Genomic DNA, 14913 nt, shown 5'->3' with positions numbered 1-14913 from the left:
GTCTTAAAAATATTTAGCGAGGCAGCCTCCACCACTTCAACGGGCAGAGAATTCCAGAGATTCATCACCCTTTGAGTGAAGAAGTTCCTCCTCAACTCCGTTCTAAACCGCCCCCTCTTTATCTTGAGGCTGTGCCCCCTAGTCCTACTGTCTTTTTTGAGCGGGAAGAGTCTCTCCACCTCTATCCTATCCATTCCATTCATCATCTTATACATCTCAATGAGATCTCCCCTCATTCTTCTAAACTCTAACGAGTACAAGCCTAATTTATTCAGCCTCTCCTCATAGCTCAACCCCCTCAACTCCGGTATCAGCCTAGTAAACCTCCTCTGCACTCCCTCCAAGGCCAAAATATCTTTGCGCAGGTGCGGCGCCCAAAACTGCACACAGTACTCCAGCTGCGGCCTCACCAATGCCCTATACAGCTGCAGCAAGACCTCCCTACTTTTATATTCAATCCCCCTCGCTATGAAGGTCAGCATCCCATTCGCCTTCCTGACCACCTACTGCACCTGCAAGCTGGGTTTTTGCGACTCACGCACAAGGACCCCGAGGTCCCTCTGCACCGTCGCCTGCTGCAGTTTTTCGCCATGTAAGTAATAGTCCTTCCTACCATTCTTCCTACCAAAGTGGACCACCTCACACTTGCCAACATTAAATTCCATTTGCCATTTCCTGGCCCATTCGCCCAGCCTATCTAGATCCTTCTGCAGACTCTCCACACCCTCCGCACAATTTGCCGTTCCCCCAATCTTGGTGTCATCAGCAAATTTCGACACCCTACACTCGGTTCCCTCCCCCAGATCATCTATATAAATGATAAAAAGATGAGGCCCCAGCACCGACCCCTGGGGCACTCCACTAGTCACCATCCGCCAATCCGAATAGCACCCGTTGACCCCCACTCTCTGCCTCCTATTTGACAACCAATCCTCTATCCACACTAACACCCTACCGCCAACTCCATGTCCCTCGACCTTCTGCAATAACCTCTTGTGAGGTACTTTGTCAAACGCCTTCTGAAAATCCAGAAAGACCACATCCACCGGCTCTCCTCTATCCACCGCCCTAGACACGTCCTCATAGAACTCCAGTAAATTTGTCAGACACGACTTCCCTTTAATGAAACCGTGCTGCGTCTGCTCTATCAAGCAGTTCCCTTCAAGATGCCTCGCAATTTCCTCCTTAATGACGGATTCCAACATTTTACCTACCACAGACGTTAAACTAACCGGCCTATAATTCCCCGCCTTTTGCCTGGCACCCTTCTTAAACAACGGCGTAACATTAGCCATTTTCCAATCCTCCGGCACTTCCCCGGAATCCAGCGACGTCTGGAAAATAACCACCAAGGCATCCACTATCACCTCCGCCATTTCTTTCAGAACCCTCGGATGCATTCCATCCGGTCCTGGGGACTTGTCCACAATCAGCCCCTCTAGTCTGTCGAGCACCGCCTCTCTAGTAACAGTAATGTCATTAAGACCCTCCAGTCCTACCACCTTTCCATCGCTAACACCCGGCAAATTATTCACGTCCTCCTCCGTGAAGACAGAAACAAAAAAGTTATTCAATACCTTAGCCATATCCCCATCCCCTACCACTAGGTCCCCTTTCTCATCCTCTAAAGGACCAACGTTCACCCTAGCCAGCCTCTTGCTTTTTATATATTTATAAAAACTCTTGCTATCCTTTTTTATATTAAGCGCTAGCCCAGCTTCATAGTTTCTCCTACCCTTCTTTATCAACTTCTTTGTCAATCTTTGTTGACATTTAAACCTCTCCCAATCCTCTTCTCGCCCACTACTCTTAGCTACTCTAACTTGTTCAGGCTGGTCGCAGAGTTTTTAAATACTAACCAATCTACTGACTATAAATAGTCCCATAGGAGTTCATTCGATTCCTCAGACCAGTATTGCATGACTTTCTACTGTTGCGGCATGGTAGCACTGTGGTTAGCACTGCTGCTTCACAGCTCCAGGGTCCTGGGTTCGATTCCCGGCTCGGGTCGCTGTCTGTGTGGAGTTTGCACATTCTCCTCGTGTCTGTGTGGGTTTCCTCCGGGCGCTCCGGTTTCCTCCCACAGGCCAAAGATGTGCAGGTTAGGTTGATTGGCCATGCTAAGAAATTGCCCCTTAGTGTCCAGGGATGTGTAGGTTAGAGGGATTAGTGGGTATAATATGTAGGGATATGGGGGTAGGGCCTGGGTGGGATTGTGTCGGTGCAGACTCGATGGGCCGAAGGGTCTCTTTCTGCACTGTAGGGTTCTATGATTCTTTAATGGATTCTCCGGTTTCAGTTTTTGCTTGTAAGCCGGGAGCAGGACCACAGCTTGTGGTCTGATTTGCCGAAGTGTGGGCGGTCATTAGAGTGGTGGGCATGTTTAATATTTGTGTAGCAGTGGTCTAGGATGTTTGGGCCTCTGATGGAACAGAAGATGTGTTGGTGATTCTACGGGGGCCCTTCCATTAGCTTTTTGGCCACCTGACCTTCCTCCAATTCTTTACAGGCCTCACAACTATCGATGCCTCAGCTCCTTGTTTAGGTTGCCAGCAGATACGCAACTGTTTTCTTATAGGTTTCCAAACTGCTTTCTAGCACAAGGTTCTGAGGACTACTGTCAATTTCTTCTACCAGCTGCAAGCAAGAGTAAATCTTCCAACTGCTTTTCTTCCAAAAAGTCCAAACTGGGACCCCTGACCCCATTCATCGTGGTAGCTGATGAAGTTAGTATTTTCTCTGTTTGAGTCTAACTGACTAACAATTTCTATGGCTCTTCCCACTCAGGGGCTGCAGTCAACATAAGACCGAATCTGCAACTGCCTATGCCTTCCTTCTTTAGCAAACATACACAGATAAATTAAACAGGAATGTAAACAAATTATTTTGCATACCACACAATACTTTCATTCTGTAACCCACTGGAATGATATTTCTAATGGATATAATTGCCCTCTTCCCAGACTCCTTGGCTCCATTATAAGCTTAGTGAAGGATCATTCATTCTTCACCATCAACTCTGACCTTGCAAGAAAAACACAGGCTACCTTTTAACAGCAATTAACCCCAAGCTTGTTTGAATTGCATTTACTTCAAGGTTGTTTATCAGTTTGTCAATATGATGTGGAGCTGCTTGTCAATAAGCTGTTCATTAAAATATAATTTGCAGCAAAGCAAGCATTAGAACATGCACTATGATCTCTTTGATTTCTCCCTCCATGCCTCAAGTCTTGATGTGAGTTTAGGCATAGCTGCTGGTTTTTAACCACGTCATAATTTAATGGAATATAGTACTCATTTGAAGCTTGCCAGTGTTTTCTGATTCCTCCTGTTGCAACCTGTTGTCCCTCCTGTTTCACCTTTTTGAAACGCCCTGTTGATAGCTGTTTATAACTGACTGTTTTGTGCACCTTCTCAACCAATGTCCTTTGTCTTGTCATTTTCGTTTCTTCCTTCAGTGGATCACTTTCAGGACATCTTGTTGGTCAGATTGACCATTCACAAGTGGAAGTCACAATCCAGAGTAGTTATTTACTGATGCCAGTTATACCAGCAGACTTTATTCTGGGCCTTTCCAGCCTAATTTGGTCATCAAAATCTAATGCCATTAGATTAATTACTGAACTGTGAAACTGTTGGAAGATGAGTTTGGTAGTTTCACATTGATGCCTTGATTAAAATAATGAATGACTTGTTACCTGGGATAGGTGTGCAAATTAATTCTATTTTTTTTTCCCCTCGATGTTTCTTTAGAACACTTCAAAAGATTCGCAGAAAAGTGCAAGAGGAGCATTCTCTTCAAGATCTTTTATTCAAAAGTGCTTTTAAAGGCTCCCCTACTGTATTGCCACCCAGGTATCTAATCTGACAAAATCAGAAATACATCCTAGCGGATCTATCCACACTTCTATACTATACTGGTGGCTGGTTTTTACAATCACGTGTTAATTGGATCTCAAGTCAAATGGGAAGTATGAAGCTGGTTATGAATCCTTTTTGTTGATAGTTGATTTATTTACAGCAGCATTACGTTTTTCAGCCTCTTATCTACTAAGAGTGTCCCGCAACACTTTTATACTCCCGAGGAAAACAAGCCATCAAATTGGCAACCTCTTAAAGGGGTATAAGTTTTTTACATGTATGATTAAATTAAAAGCAGCTGCACATATTTGTTGTGCTCTTTTCAGTATACCAATAAAATAAATAATCAACAAATTAACTAGTAAACCAACTAACAAGTTAACAACCCCTTAAAGGAGCACATGTGCATTTTTCATCCTTTTATAAAACAAATAATAGTCCAAAGGTATGCAGGGTAGGTGGATTGGTCATGCTAAATTACCCCTCAGTGTCCCAAGATGCATAGATTAGAGGAATTAGCAGAGTAAATACATGGGGTTACAGGAATAGAGCCTGAGTAAGAGAAGTCGGTACAAACTCAATGGGCCAAATGGCTTCCTTCTGCACTGTAGGGATTCGATGATTAAATAAACAAATATAAATTATTTAACAAATTAGTAGCAAAAACAACTCTTCCAAAGGAAATTCAATAGAAATGTAATTTGTGGAGTTGTTTACGATGTACTCCAGCTCTGTGGTACCCACCAGTTGCAGTAGGCCTTTAGCGCAGCAGCTGACACTGCATGCTTCCTCTCCAGGGAACAATCTTTTCTACATTAAAAAAATAAATTAAGTAAACTGATTAATTGACATTCCCTTAAAGGGACACTGTAATAAAAAGTCAAAACTTTGAATTATATTAAAATGTGATTTCAGAGGCTGATAATGTAGTCTAGCCCCCGCAGTGGCCACTGGTTGCACACTGGCAGATACTACATGCTTCCTCTCCAAGGAACAAGTCTATTACGCAATTTCCTTTGGAACAAACACACTGGCCAGTGCAGAGATTGATCCTGTGCCCTTGGCATTATTAGCACTCCACTCCTAACTGAACCAAATAGCTGTAACAAGTCCTTTATGTTCCTTTTAACTAAACAATAGGCCAATAAAAGAAGCAAGTAACTGGCTGTCATCCCAGTTAACAAGTCTTTTGTATGGTGCTTATGGTATGTGATCAGTGTTTTCCCTGTGTATCTCTAATCTTGATAATACAGTCAATATTACCTACTAAAAGTTTAGTTTCTTTGTTATAGGCTTACATTAACTACAATGAAGTAACTAAGCCATTTTTGCCGTACTTAGTTCATAATGAGAAAAGATATGGGAATACTGAATGATCAGGAATGTTATGGGATCTGCAGTTACCAGAAACCAATAGCTCAAGTATATCTCATTGAAAACAGATTGATCATCCCATCTCCATTGCACATGGATGGTGAAGATTAGTGGTTGTAGGACTGCTGAGACATCCGGAGCTGATGCACAACTAACTTATGGAAGCAAATGCTAATCTGGTTTATTGTTTGATATTTTAAATAAGTGTACGTGGCACAAATTCTGTTGTTAAAAATAAACAATTGTGTTGCTTTATGGTCCTTTAACAAATTGCTGTCCGAGATTGTGGCACTTGACCAAATGTTTGTTAGCACCTCTGAATGAAACTTTATTAAATTATTCCTGATAATAAAAAAATGACTTGGAAAATTACTTTTTTCCCCCCAGCTTTTAAATAAACCTCTCTCTGGTAGATTAAAAATTATGTGAGTACATCCCGAAAACACTCTGAAACTTCTAATGTGTATTCTATTTGTAGTGGATTATGTTTGATAATTTGGCCATCAATGTAATTGATTAGTATAGCTGACTAGTAGATGAAAATTAATCTTGAATAAAGGATGTCAAAATAGAAGAATTCATTGTAATTGAGATTTCACCATTGATTTTAACCTGTCCGCAGGTTGACATGCATGACTTGTCATTTCCTGGCACAATATTGAAACATTTCCAGTTTCAAGAAGCAGCTACTCTCTGAGATTGCTGATTAGTGTAACATCATAATTAGATTTTCTGCTCTGGGTTTACACCCAACAAAGTGTGCTGTGATTGCTACATTTAATGACCACAATTGAAATGACTTTTTTTTCAGGGAAGACAGAATATCCCAACCACATGATGCCTGCAGGATACATGGACACTTGTATGTCAACAAAGTAGCAGGAAATTTTCACATAACTGTGGGCAAGTATGTGCATTTATCCTATTGTTAACATCTTTAATGAAACAAATGGTCTAGTTTTGACTGGTGTCAGCCATAGCCAGTTGTAAACACACTTGCATAAGAACATAAAGAAATAGACTATATAGCCCCTCAGATGTGCCCTGCCATTCAATACAATTGTGACCGAGCTTCAGCCCCCAACTCCACTTTTTCCACCCATTCCCCATATCCTTTGATTCACTTGGAGACCAAAAATCATTTGTATTTCAGCCTTAAACAAATTGTCCGTAGCCCTCTGGGTTGTCTCCTCGGCATCCCACACCCCTTGCAGTCCTGTAGCTTGCTTGCCCTGAGTATCTACGTAAACTCCATAGAATGCATGAAATGGACAGAGAACCCTTTTTCAGATTGCCTTAGCTACTAGTTCTGTCAATAATTATCATAATACTTTGGATTTTCACATCGTACAATGGTAAAGGAACTGGATTTTGAGGAACTGTACATAATAGCTAGGCTGTGTTTCAAAAGGACTGTCATAATTTGTAATAGAAATTTTCTCTATATATCAGGGCAATCCCTCACCCTCGAGGTCACGCACATATGGCAGCTCTCATTAGTCATGATGGTAAGTGCCTACAGATTCTTATTAATGTGTCGCAGATGGATTGATGTAGTAATTCAATGAAATTTGGCTAAATGTGCAATGCTTAACAAGGACATTATATAATTAGGCTGCAAGGTAGTGGGGTTTTTATTGCTCTTTTCAGCTTTCGCTCACTCCTGAGTCGGAATGTTGTAGGTTCAAATACCCTTCCAGAGAGCTGAACATAAAATCTGATCTGATACTCCAGTGTAATACTGAGGGGACGCTACTCTGTTGGAACTGCTGCCACTGCTCCTCTACCGCCTTGGATGGACATAAAAGATCCCGTGGCACGACTTGAAGAGAGCAGGAGAGGTCTGGCCAGTATTTATTGCTATACTAATATCCCTAAAACCAACAGTCTGATCATTATCACTCTGCTGTTTGTGGGAACTATCTGTGCACATGTTAGCTCCTGCATTTCCCACAGCAGTGGCTGTACGTCAGAGTTGTTTGTTGGCTGGGAAGTGCTTTGGGACAACATGAGATAATGAAAGGTATATAAACATGAGATCAGAAAATCAAGTCTGACTCCCCCTCAAAGACAGAATCAGTCTGGGTGCAACTGCGCTGCTGGCTGTCCATCATAACTAACAGAAGTGATTCTTCATATACGAGCATGGAAATTAAGCATTGCTGTTCATTCATCATGGAGAAGCATCATAGCTAAACCAGTGGAAATCTACACATGTACTTTCTTACAGCAATCATTTGATAGACATCTCGTTGGGAACTTTGACTAATTTTGCACTCCCCTTTCCCAGGCCAAAGGCATTATGGTCAATAATCCACCCCTACCACTGGGACCAGTTAACTCAAGCCTGAGTCTTTGCTGATTGGTATAGTGATCACCATTTGTCTGCCTTTATGGCAAACATTTGAGTGAAAATAAACACAAGAGCTATTCATGCTATATATTGAAGGCTGCTTTAACTGTACTGCAGTGTTATAATTTTGCCGACCTAAATGATTTAAGGGGAATTCTTTCTTTAGCTCTTCCTTTATTTTACTTTTACAAAATACAAGATCTAAAGCTATATGTTCTGTAGGATGTAATTGCAGGTTAAAGAAACTAGGGAAACTTCAACTGTATTAATGCTTTTAGCCACATGGAGGTGCTCTTTAGCTTAAATACTGCTTGTACTTTATGAATGTTCTGCTACTTTAGGATTTAAAACTGCAATTCCACTTGCTACATGTCAAAATTAACCTTTCAAATGTTTAGTTTTGGCCAGCTTAAAAAAAAGCATTTGTGCACTGATATATTGGGGTAAGGTAGCAATGAGAAAAACATATCAAATGCTCTGTTTTGTAGAATCCCTACAGTACAGAAAGAGGCCATTCAGCCCATCAAGCCTGCACCAATAACAATCACCCAGGTCCTATCCACATAGCCCCATGTATTTACCCTGTTAGTCCATCTGACACTATGGCCAGGCTTAATTGACCCTATCAAGCCTAACCTGCACATCTTTGGACTGTGGGAGGAAACCGGAGCAGCCGGAGGCAACCTACACAGACACAGGGAGAACATGCAAACTCCTATCGCCTGAGGCCAGAATTGAACCTGGGTATCTGGCACTGTGAGGCAGCAATGCTGACCACTGTGCCACCCCTTACTTGAAGCGGTCTAAATATTTGCTTTCTCCTGGTTCTGTTTTGGTTTGAAGAATAACCTGTATGTGGAAAACAAGAGCCTTAGATTTGTGAAAATTTGTTTGCTGTAAAGGACAGACTGATAGTGTAACAAGTTTCCTTTGTTTGTCTCTAGTATACAACTTTTCACACCGAATAGATCATTACTCATTTGGAGAACCAATTCCGGGACTTATCAATCCACTTGATGGAACAGAAAAAATTGCCATAGATCGTGAGTTTCTTTAGCTCTTGTTTAAAACTAACATTATTTATATGTTGTGTGTAAGAAGCAAGTGGAGAAAGTCTTCCATCCATTTTATTTGTTTGTGTGCCCTCCAATACACTCTCTCTCTCAGCTGCTTGTAGTTTCACCATTCACTTATTTCAACTGATTTCAACTGAGAAATTCAAGTCAGTGGCTTAATTGAGAACTCGCAGTTTGAATGTACATCTTGCCTTTCTGTGTGACATGTTGGTGCACTGATTTGACAACACTGTACTTTTATAAAGTTGGGAAGCTGAAAGTAGAAATTATTCCTTAAATGTGGTACCAGGGAAGATGGTAACAGCCCATTGACTTGAATAAAGGGGAACAGGATGTTACAAGATGGCCGAGAAATATTCAGTTACTTGTGATGTTTTAGTATCTCCATTTGGTGTATGTGCATGGAGTAATCTGCATTTATAAAATATTATTTTGGAAAGAAAGGCTAAAATATTACTTGAATCTTTTAATTGCGGGGAAAGCACTTTTGTGTCATGGTGGCGGAGGATTTTTCGAACGTGTACGGTTGAAATGTGTTATGTGAAAGCTTCCACTTATAGTAAGAGCCCTATGAAAAGTTCACTTCCGTGCTAGGAAAAGGCCATTTTTATGTATCAATCATTCATATTATCTTAGTTTCTTGAAATTCTTTTTTGTTACATGTGCCCAAATAAGACATTCAAAACTGATTAACACGTTGTCTGTGGAATAGAATATCAGAACTATTATGAGAACATCAATTAAAGTGCAAGAAAGTGAACCTTGCAGCACCGATGTTTTCATTGACATGCAGATCATATGGATGGAAAATCTGATCATGTACAAAATACCTCACTTTTCTCCACTTACACGTTTTCGTACATTTAATGCAAATTCATGCATACAAATTCACTTAAATAGTAGAGAAAAATGTCGATGACAAATGTTCCACATCATATGAATTCCTGCATTTACAGGAAATGAGACTACAGACAGATATAGGAAGAAGGTAAAGTGTGTCCTCGTTTAATGTTGTGGTCACATTCCTGAAAATAAGGTTAAATGAATGATGGGTTCCCACAGGAACCAGAGTTAGGTTCCTTTGGGAATTTTGTGCTCGGAAAAACCAGTGTTGGGGTACTGTACCATATATATGCAGCTTGCACATTCCTGGCTGGAATATATTGCAGAATAAAATGAATCACAATACAGTAAAAATACTCAAGACATTGAAATTAGATAACACTAAATCACCTAAACAAGCGTCAAGGAATACAGCTTCTGTCCTATAGCTTCTATCCCACAGTACTCGTAAAATGTGTTCCCTCTTTCCTTCCCCACTCTGTCTCTCTCCGTACTTAGTCCCTGTCTATCTCTTGTCCCATTTGTGCTTCCCAATCTGTCTCCCACTCTCTCTCTCCCTTCCTTGCCTTTCCCGCTGTCGCGCGCTCGCTCTCGCCTTTCCCGCTGTCGCGCGCTCGCTCTCGCCTTTCCCGCTGTCGCGCGCTCGCTCTCGCCTTTCCCGCTGTCGCGCGCTCGCTCTCGCCTTTCCCGCTGTCGCGCGCTCGCTCTCGCCTTTCCCGCTGTCGCGCGCTCGCTCTCGCCTTTCCCGCTGTCGCGCGCTCGCTCTCGCCTTTCCCGCTGTCGCGCGCTCGCTCTCGCCTTTCCCGCTGTCGCGCGCTCGCTCTCGCCTTTCCCGCTGTCGCGCGCTCGCTCTCGCCTTTCCCGCTGTCGCGCGCTCGCTCTCGCCTTTCCCGCTGTCGCGCGCTCGCTCTCGCCTTTCCCGCTGTCGCGCGCTCGCTCTCGCCTTTCCCGCTGTCGCGCGCTCGCTCTCGCCTTTCCCGCTGTCGCGCGCTCGCTCTCGCCTTTCCCGCTGTCGCGCGCTCGCTCTCGCCTTTCCCGCTGTCGCGCGCTCGCTCTCGCCTTTCCCGCTGTCGCGCGCTCGCTCTCGCCTTTCCCGCTGTCGCGCGCTCGCTCTCGCCTTTCCCGCTGTCGCGCGCTCGCTCTCGCCTTTCCCGCTGTCGCGCGCTCGCTCTCGCCTTTCCCGCTGTCGCGCGCTCGCTCTCGCCTTTCCCGCTGTCGCGCGCTCGCTCTCGCCTTTCCCGCTGTCGCGCGCTCGCTCTCGCCTTTCCCGCTGTCGCGCGCTCGCTCTCGCCTTTCCCGCTGTCGCGCGCTCGCTCTCGCCTTTCCCGCTGTCGCGCGCTCGCTCTCGCCTTTCCCGCTGTCGCGCGCTCGCTCTCGCCTTTCCCGCTGTCGCGCGCTCGCTCTCGCCTTTCCCGCTGTCGCGCGCTCGCTCTCGCCTTTCCCGCTGTCGCGCGCTCGCTCTCGCCTTTCCCGCTGTCGCGCGCTCGCTCTCGCCTTTCCCGCTGTCGGTTTCTCTCCTCAAAACTGATATAGCTTCCTGACAGTCTGCAGGAGCCTGTTACTCACACTTCACCATCTGGTCAGCAGCTTCCCATTCCAAGCCATGATGGTACCTCTCCAAATGGCGATGACTGTCTTGGTCAAACCTCAAGGTTAGGTTCCTTGCCCTGAGCTCCTGCTCCTGGGTCTCTGGCTTCTGGTAATGCCGCCGTCATCCCAGCCGCAAAACTTGGCTGCAGCTGGCCGAGAGTGTTGTGTCAGACTGCAAAAATGTACAAGTGAAAATGGCAAAGCAATTTGGGAAAACTCAGTCAACTCAGCTTCTTGACTAAGCTGAAGGCTTAAAGCTTTTAATGTAGATATGTAACATTAATAATTCATTAAGGTAATACAAAACCCACCAAAATATTAAATCTATCTACTCAATAATATTTTCTCTGTTGTATGTGGCTATACATTATTCCAAAGATCTATTCCATTATCATTGTCAGCAAGGGACTTGCCATAGAATGAACACACAGCTTCTGGAATGTACCAGCATTTATATTAAATATTAATACAGAATATGCTAAATCTGGGCATGAAATTCTGCTTGTTTTTTTTGAATGATATGAATGCCTTCAATTTTTTTGAATGATATGAATGCCTTTGAAACTCCAATCGATTCTGTGCCATGTGCACACTTGTGGGGTGAATTGTGTGCTGTTATACTGATGCACCTGATAATGCACACATCTGATCTGGCCAGATCAAGAACATTAATTGTAATATATCGTTGATTTGATTTCTCCAATGCCATTTTAGAATTTAGTAGTCTTGCCAGTGCCCCTCTTTAACGTCACCTGGCTGAACCCAGATTCAGTATTCAGAAGGATTCTTTCTTAACACTGTCTAAAGGATTATCGATTACTTTTGGCTGTTGCTTACGAGTCTGCAAGCATTTTGTGCATCCTGTAGTTGTTTCAAGTTGCGAAAGTCTACGTAGAGTAATGTGGCAGGTGCTTCTGGGTCAAAGGTCGTCACATATGTTGACACCAGATGCGTGTGGTGGTTCAAGAAAACAGCTAATCACAGTCTTCCTGAGAATAATTGGGGATGAGTAATAAATGCTGGCCTGACCAACGATGCTCACATCCCAAGAATTAATTTTTACAGATGGCATTTTGCAACAGTCCACCAGTAATTACATGATCCCCATTGATAATATTAGCTTTTTATTCATATTATTATTTAATTAATTGAATTTTCCAGCTCCCTTTGTGGGATATGAGCTCATGTCGCTGGACCATTAGTCCATTAGTACAACCATACATGTTGAAGTCTTGTCGAAGTTGTACAAGACATTGGTAAGGCCACATTTGGAATACTGTGTGCAATTCTGGTCACCCTATTATTGAAAGGATATTATTAAATAAGAAAGAATGCAGAAAAGATTTACTAGGATGCTACTGGGTCTTGATGGATTGAGTTATAAGGAGAGGTTGGATAGACTGGAACTTTTTCTCTGGAGCGTAGGAGGCTGAGGGGTGATTGTATAGAGGTCTTTAAAGGGGCGCAGATCAGCTAGATAGTCAATATCTTTTCTCAAAGATAGGGGAGTCTAAAACTAGAGAGCATAAGTTTAAGGTGAGGGGGGAAGAGATAAAGTGTCCAGAGGAGCAGTTTTTTTCACAAGGAGGATGGTGAGTGTCTCGAATAAGCTGCTAGAAGCAGTAGTAGAGGTGGGTGCAATTTTTTCTCTTAAAATGCATTTAGGTAGTTACATGGGTATGATGGGTATAGAGGGATATGGGCCAAATGCAGGCAATTGGGATTAATGTAGGGGTTTAAAAAGAAAAGGGTGGCATGGACGAGTTGGGCCAAAGGGCCTGTTTCCATGCTGTAAACCTCAATGACTCTATTACCATACTTAGGTTCCCTCAGTATGTCCTCTGTCATGATTTTGCTTTCATCTACAAAATACAACCCAAATTCTGGCACTTCCTCCTCCATCATCTTGTTAGTGTGCACTGTTGAAAAATAATGGTCAAGTATTTCAGCAATTTCTGGGTCTTCCAAAACCACTTCCACTTGTCATTTCTAATGGCACAATGGCTCTTTGCACTCTGTTTACTCATGGCATACTTGGAAAATGCTTTATTGTTCTGCTTTATGTTTCCAGCTACGTTTTCTTCGTGACTGCAGGCATTCTCAGTTTCTTAGTATATTCTTGGGCATATCTTTTTAGATCTCCCTGCCCCGTTGTTTTGCTGACCATTAGTGCCTTGTGTGTGTGTGTGTGTGTGTGTGTGTGTGTGTGGGGGGGGCGGGGGGGGGGGGGGGGCGGGGTGGACGTGTAGAGTTTGGGGGTTTATGGCAAACATTCAGTAACAATATCCTTCTGAATCTGACTGCATCTTGAGAATTTAGTGTGAGCACAAATGAACACAGAAATCCTGAAATTGCTGTCTGTTATTCACTGCACTGCCACAGCCTGTATCGTGTACCCCACCCCTACCACAACAAAAGCTGATCTGGCAAACAGCTACAGCCATTGTGGTGGCCGGAATATTTTTCTGCTCCTGTGTCTCTGCTAGCAACCCCATATAAGTTCAATGTTGTGTTCCTATTATTTTTTTTCAGCAATCTGAATGATAATTAGCTGAACAACTGAACTTATCACCTCGCACTTATCAGGGTTAAACACTATCTGCCACCTTTGCCCAGTTCTGTATCCTATCAATGTCTCTTTGCAGCCTGCAAGAGCCCTCCACCTTATCCACTATTCCACCAATCTTGGTGTCATCAGCAAATTTACTAACCCACCCTTCAGCCCTCTCTTCCAAGTCATTGATAAATATCACAAATAGCAGAGGACCCAGCACTGATCCCTGTGGTACACTGCTGGTAACTGGCCTCCAGTCTGAAAATTTTCCTTCCACCACCACCTTCTGTCTTCTATGAGACAGCCAGTTACTTATCCAATCGTCCAAATTTCCTTCTATCTCACATCTCCTTACTTTCTTCATGAGTCTACTGCGGGGAACCTTATCAAACGCCTTACTAAAATCTACGTATACGACATCAACTGCTCTACCTTTGTCTACACACCTAGCTACCTCCTCAAAGAATTCAGTCAAATTTGTGAGGCAGGACTTACCCCTCATGCAACCGTGCTGACTATCCCAGATTAAACTGCATCTTTCCAAATGGTCATAAATCCTATCTCTCAGGACCCTTTCCATTAACTTTCCGATCACTGAAGTAAGACTAACTGGTCTATAATTATCAGGTTCATTCCTATTTCCTTTCCTGAAGAGAGAAACAACATTCGCCACACTCCAGTCCTCTGGCACAATCCCCGTCAACAGTGAGGACAAACTTGAATGTGGATTACAGGGTCAATGGCAGGGTTCTGAGGAATGTGGAGGAACAGAGAGATCTTGGGGTTCATATCCACAGCTCTCTGAAGGTTGTCACTCAAGTGGATAGAGCCGTGAAAAAGGCTTATAGTGTGTTAGCGTTTACAAACAGGGGGTTTGAGCTTAAGAGCTGTGGGGTAATGCTGCAACTATACCAGACCTTGGTGAGACCACATTTGGAATATTGTGTTCAGTTCTGGTCACCTCACTATAAGAAGGATGTGGAAACATTGGAGAGAGTGCAGAGGAGATTTACTAGGATGCTGCCTGGTTTGGAGGGTAGGTCTTATGAGGAAAGGTTGAGGGAATCATAGAAACCCTATAGTACAGAAAGAGGCCATTAGGCCCATCGAGCCTGCACTGACCACAATCCCACCCAAGCCCTACCCCCATATTCATACATATTTTACCCACTAATCCTCTATCTATGCATCTACGGTCAATTTAGCATGGCCAATCAACCTAACCTGCACATCTTTGGACTGGGGAGCTGGGGCTTTTCTCT

At 43.4% G+C, this 14913-nt stretch overlaps 1 protein-coding gene across 2 annotated transcripts in view; it reads left to right on the top strand.

Annotated features, from left to right (window-relative positions):
- The window catches only part of ergic2 (ERGIC and golgi 2), a 50306-nt gene that overhangs the window by 23335 nt on the left and 12058 nt on the right, over positions 1-14913 (top strand). For both annotated transcript variants that reach the window (XM_080191040.1, XM_080191041.1), the window contains exons 7-10: positions 3754-3855; positions 6047-6142; positions 6688-6743; positions 8533-8631. In XM_080191040.1, coding sequence (XP_080047166.1) covers positions 3754-3855; positions 6047-6142; positions 6688-6743; positions 8533-8631 — 353 coding nt within the window. The remainder of the gene's footprint in view (positions 1-3753; positions 3856-6046; positions 6143-6687; positions 6744-8532; positions 8632-14913) is intronic.

Source organism: Carcharhinus amblyrhynchos, chromosome 6 (genome assembly GCF_965287045.1).
Source record: "Carcharhinus amblyrhynchos chromosome 6, sCarAmb.v2.hapA, whole genome shotgun sequence".
Lineage (NCBI taxonomy): Eukaryota > Metazoa > Chordata > Chondrichthyes > Carcharhiniformes > Carcharhinidae > Carcharhinus > Carcharhinus amblyrhynchos.
This window is presented reverse-complemented; position numbering and strand designations above follow the sequence as displayed.